Raw genomic sequence first — 6,000 nt, 5'->3', positions numbered from 1 at the left:
ATATCTCCAGCCTCCCCCGGGATCTGGTCAAAGCTCTGCCGCTTAACCACCACATTCATTTATCCAAACACCCAGCTACATATCTTCCTGTCGGTCATGGGGGGTGATCGGATCCCAAAGACACTCATGTATCTTTTCTAGTTTGCCAATTGATGAATTTTTTTTTTGTACTAAAATCCTTTTTTTGTTGTAACTCAAAACTGAAACACGAGTATGAGATCCTCCATTACATGAAGTAAAACTAAATTCACAGTACTACTAAGTAAAACTAAGTTTATATCATGTCTCACACTGCTTGATTCCTTCCAGAGTGCTGACTATCCAGGTTAGCCATCTATCATACGACTCTCGTCTTATCTATTGTTTTGCATATAAATGATCATCCAGAAAGTAAGTACGTGTTTAGACTGTCAGATGACTCTAGTGGAGTAGAAAATATGTCCCCATCTCACCGGTGCAGTCCTGGGTCTGCCACTCCAGACACTGGCCGTAGGGGAAGGAGATGACGTACGCCGAGGAGTCGACGCAGCGCTGCATACTTCCACACCACATGCACTCCACAGCCTGGCTGGTGCAGTTGGCACAGCTGGTGCGCAGAGAGCAGGGCGTCTTACAGGGACGAGCACTCGGACTCTGTGGACTACCTAAGCAATGTGACAGATGGACAGAGGAGGCCACTCACTGAGATTTACTGTAGGTTTAGTGACAGTTAAACCATGAGACAGAGGTGCAGGAATCCCATTGCAGTACAACTAAAACAACCCTGTATGGATGGAGGCACTGTCATCCTGGAGGAGACCACTCCCATCAGGACGGAAATGCTTCCTCATAGGATAAAGGTGATAACCCAGTGTCTGCACTCGTTATGTTTCTCTGCACATTTATTCACATTTGTCCTTTGTCACTCGTCTGTATGTTTTCTTTAGTGCAACAGTTTGTTTTATGACCTATTAGTCTGTCTGATTAACTGAACATAAACCTCAACCCACAGTTTGAGTTTTATCTTACTCTGAACCATATCTTTTCTTTCTGTTCTCTGCTCATTCAGTCTTTCTCACCAACAGGTTTTTCACAGATCAGGCCGTCGGTGGCAGCGGTGCAGGGGTTGGCTTTCAGTCCAGCCACCTGCGTGCGCTCCAGGTAGGCACAGAAGCCTGAATCGCTGGGCTCTCCAGGTAACCACTGCAGACTGGTGTTGGTGAAGGGTGACGCATCCTCCCAGCCCCAGTACGACACGTTGATCTTTCGTAGGCCAACCCACGGAGATAACCTCTGCAGGGGCAGAGCAACACAGAGGATGAGATAAAGAGAAAAAGAAGGTTATATATATTAGATGTAGCAGACGCTGACCAAGGACAACAGGCAACATACCCAGTTCACTTTACTGATTGTTTTTGTTAACTGCCTGTTAGCTTGACCATATTTTTCAGGTTTCTTTTGCTGGTTCTGTTTTTCATTTTAAATCAGTGCTGAGCATCATACAGTTCTGATTAAGATGTGTCCCTTGTTCCTGAGCCAACTAACACCTATGACAGAGAGCAACAAACAGACAGTTCCCAGTCAGAGAAGGAGCTTCTGCAACTTCTCTGCTACATCTCCTGAACCTAAGAGGCTGAGCTTATAGTTCAATGTAAAACTATTAGTTTACATATGTAGTTAATACGTACACAGTGTCCTAGAAGGTTTGAGCTCAAATGTGTCCAAACAAACAAAAACATAACGATACTAGAATTGCAGTAACATCTGGAGCAGAGTGCACATACCACAGTGAAGCAGCTACGTACTGATAAGAACTGTGAACATCAAATGGATCGTAAATCAAGCCTTCATCAAATGACTATCATTGTTATAAAGAAGAAACTCTTCAGATTCAGACCACAAACCCATTCAAGCAAGATTTTCAGAAGGGGATGTAATTATAACAGCTGTATGTGAGTGAAACAAAACGAGTGTGATGTGCTTAAATAAGGCCTATGATGATCATGAGGCTGCTGAGTTTCATCTGACAGAAATATTTTACCACAGCTGCATTTTATGACACAAGTGTAAAAAGGCTAAAGGATCACAAAGAGCTTGTGAATTGTATTTATCCATGTCTGTGTGAAGATCGATGCAGCACGTGCATCCAAATGCACCTTTCAGCATCTCTGTTTAAAAATCTCACAGTCTCGGTGGAGAAGGAAATAAAAGTATTTTTGCAGAGAAAGTAAATTCATGCTGATGATATCAGGCTTCTCAGAAAGGAAGGACAACACCAGCCTGATAAGAGTTAGAATAAACACCTAGAAACACAAAAGTTAAATTAAAAACAACTCTATCTTCAACAGGCACTTTCCTACCAGATGAAGTAGAATTAGCCGTGCATTCTTACAGTTAACAGTTTTCTAATATCTGTTCCCATTTCTCCTGCACGTTTATCAAAAAGTCTGTGTGTAGTCAAACAGTCCAGCTTCTCAAATGACATTCTCACCATAAATAAGTGGACATTTCAGTCTCTGTGAGAGCTGATTCATCTGTTCAGCTGGTATCCTCAAACGGTGTTAAAAATCCATATTCTGGCTGCTAGGTGTTTTTCAGACACCTGGGTTTACTACGATAAAGTGATGGTGAAACTGATATTTGTGCTCCACGGTGGGCTAAGTAAAAACAAAAAAAAGCCATGTGAGAAACATCCTGGTGAGACATTTCACTCCTTTGTGCTCGGTGAATTCCAAACGCCTCACAGTGGTGTGAAAATCATTTTCTTTGATGGAGGCTTTGATACGAGTCTGAATATGCCTCTAAAGCCCAGTGAGGGGCAGATTAAAAGTTCAGCTCTGTTTAAAGATTTTGAGTCTGTCACATCATGCAGGTGTTGTCAAAGATACATTCTGACGCCGAGTTCTAATTAGTTATCGTCATACACACGTTACTGTAAATAAGCCTGTTCTTATGAAGCGAGACAACATAATTATCTGATTGTAGAAATAACCTTTATATTTATGATGTTAGGGCAACACACACTCACATCTTAAAATAAATAATGTCAGATCAGTATTATGTTATATAATAAAACTATGGAGAGCTGCATATCAGTGTAGTCGTCCACATTAATCAGCCAGACGTTACCTCATTCTCCACAGGAAAGATAACGGCAGCTGAAAGCTACAATTACAGTCAGGATGCAGCCATTTATTTAGATTATATCTACGTATATGGTGCTGACACAAATGGACTGTGGAAGTAGAAGGAATTTGCATTTGTTCCTTTCCTTACTTTTATTATACACCAGCCTGATAAGATACAGGTATTCTTTAAACTTGAAAGGTTCGCATTAAGGCTGTCTTAATACACTGCTCAAAAACCATATACATGGAAAGAGACGGAGCATGGTCACCTCTTCTCTAAAAGGGCCCTGAACCAATCTAGCTAAGTCCAGAAGAAGAGATACAGGATATGGTCCTCACTGCATTCTAAAAGTCAGCAGTGGGACTTATAATTAAATTGAAGTACTGAGTATGGAGTTGTGTTGTGTCTCTGCAGATTGTTTCCTTGCTGAGCTGCAGTGGAGGGACAAGGAGGGAATGTAACTAACATTGGAGAATAGTCACTTAATTTGCCTGTTGAAGCTTCATTGAACCTAAGAAACCATTTTTGCACATAATGAGGACTTGATTTTGTCTTACATGGGAGCTGAACTAAGACAGGATCATCATAAATGAACGTGATAAATAATTCTCCCAATGCTGGTAAGTAGTTCACTAAAATTGTGCAACAACTTTCCTTCACAAACTCAATAGATACACTTGTAGTTTGTTTATACCTGTCTGCCTTTTTAAGCTCATTAAATGCAATTCCAGTTTGGCTTTTATGCCTCTGTGTAAATAGCCACAGCAATTTTATAAGGCATGAAAGCCAGAGTGTAAAATAATGATTAGCTTGCAGCAGTCTTGACACATTTCTTTTATTTTTAAATGAATTCTTTTACACCCCTCACCTTGCCTTGCAGCTGGTATTTCTGCAGCTCCTCCAGAACAAAACCGACTTGTTTGTCTGTGAGCAAAGAGGCAATGTTTCCTCCCAGGTTCTTGCAGTAGTGCTGGGCATTATCATAGCTCTCTCTGCTGGAGTTGATCCTCAGACAGGCCTCCCCAACACGGTACCAGCCCTCTCCACACAGCTGGCCTACACACAAAGACACACCTTCATTACATCTATGTTAGCTTCAGTTCATAGTCATTAGAGAGTACAGGTAGCATCAAGGTGTCTGCTACTGCTACCTGAATTTCCCTTGGGTTGTCAGAAACTAGCAGAACGGCGCTGGTATACACAGACTGAGACTAATGCCACAACCACAATCTGCACCACATTAATTTTCTGCAGCAAAGATCCACAGCTGCAGTCAAACTGTGGACACTGAACAGGTGCTGTCACTACTAAACCAGCTCCCAAGTGAACAGGTTTAAGAGAAGGAATTCTCATTAATGTGGTTGATTCAAAATGTTACATTTAGAGGCTCATAGCTGCTGATTTCTGCTTTTATTTTAGATCAAAGCTCAACATTATTGCTTTGTACAAACTTGAATCAATTCCTAGAAATTCAAAATGAAACATTAGATAAAGAAAAGTGATTATCTGTGGTGACTGAGAATTCTATTAACAAAGACCGAGTGAGACTGGCAGACAACTCACCCATATAAATGCAAACACACACACATTGTTCTTGTCAGGGTCACTTGGTAGCATCTTGGGGGAGACTATAATAGTAGAGAGGCTGTTCAATTATCCAGGATGAAAGAGATGAAAAAGTCCCTCTGCCTCCACTGAGCACTGCTGTTTATTCTGGGCCCCAGGACTGATTACATTCACAGGCCCATAATAGCTTCCATCACCAACCTTTTCATGCTACAGACAAGAAAATACTTGCATTCTTTTTTTACATATTCAATCCAGGCAACAAAAATGGGCAATCACCAGCGAAAACAAGGGGAGAAAGACAGATGAGGGGGATAAAAAAGAGAGTATGAAAATAAATAGGTAGATTAGGCGACTGTTTTGTGTATAAACAGACATAAACGTGTCAGGCCATTTAGAATAATTAGTCATAACACTGAAAGAAAAGGCCACAGCTGCCATGGTGCTGGGCTTAGTTTCCACAGTTTGTCTTATTCACACTGTTACTGCAAATTTGTCTTCACATAAAATCAAAGAAAATAGCCTCGACAGCTTTTGGTTCTTATCGCATCAGTGGCCTCACAAAAACGCACAAAGGAGTAGTAATTTCATTTTTGTGAACTACTGAAAGGTCTCCTTCTAAATGACACTCTTAATTTTTATTCACACATAGGCTGGAGAAGCAGGCCAGTATTTTTGAACTAACCCACAGTACACATGCTGTAGATATTAAAACCCAGAGGCGGGTGCAAGTTAATGCAAATGCACAGCAGCTGCAACCAGCAGTGCTCATTTTGATTTGCTCAGAAAACAGGTAAATGAGCAATAAACAAAATGAAGAAATATTGTAAGCAGATAGGAGCAACTCTGCTTCTGCATAATCAGCAGAGCAGATTATGTCAGCTATATCATATGCTAAATAGAAAAGTAACACATGCAAAATGCTATAGCACCACACTTTTTGTTTTTCCACATATAGATGTCCCCAAGAGTTAGATGATAAAATAGTATGCATATTTCAAGTTTGCAAAGAGAACAGTATGCAGGGCTCATGGCAGCACCCCTGCTGAGCACAAACTAGAAATGGGATCATAAACTCTTTCAGATGCAGATAAGAGCTGAAAAAAAGATATTTCAACCAAAATACAAGCAGCATTGCAGTAGAACTGTAAATGAATGGGCAATATCAAGCTGAAATGGGAGGATATATGCTCCACTGCAGAGCCTGCCTTCAGTCATGGATGCACCAAAGTCAAGCTCCAGCTAAAGGCCCACGGCAGAGTGGAGCACGGGACTTTGCTCCAGTTTTTACTCAAAGATTCATATCCAGAATGTCCAGTAAGCACT

General features: G+C 41.1%; 1 protein-coding gene across 4 annotated transcripts in view; it reads right to left on the bottom strand.

Moving 5' to 3' along the window:
* The window catches only part of LOC109963813 (attractin-like protein 1), a 175,376-nt gene that overhangs the window by 128,435 nt on the left and 40,941 nt on the right, over positions 1–6,000 (bottom strand). For all 4 annotated transcript variants that reach the window (XM_020606673.1, XM_020606675.1, XM_020606676.1 and 1 more), the window contains 3 exons: positions 3,977–4,164; positions 1,059–1,272; positions 453–644 (listed from right to left, as the gene is read on the bottom strand). In XM_020606673.1, coding sequence (XP_020462329.1) covers positions 453–644; positions 1,059–1,272; positions 3,977–4,164 — 594 coding nt within the window. The remainder of the gene's footprint in view (positions 1–452; positions 645–1,058; positions 1,273–3,976; positions 4,165–6,000) is intronic.

This window comes from Monopterus albus, unplaced genomic scaffold (assembly GCF_001952655.1).
Source record: "Monopterus albus unplaced genomic scaffold, M_albus_1.0 scaffold80.1, whole genome shotgun sequence".
In the NCBI taxonomy this organism is placed as follows: domain Eukaryota; kingdom Metazoa; phylum Chordata; class Actinopteri; order Synbranchiformes; family Synbranchidae; genus Monopterus; species Monopterus albus.
The sequence above is the reverse complement of the archived record's forward strand: the minus strand, read 5'-3'. Positions and strand labels throughout refer to the sequence as shown.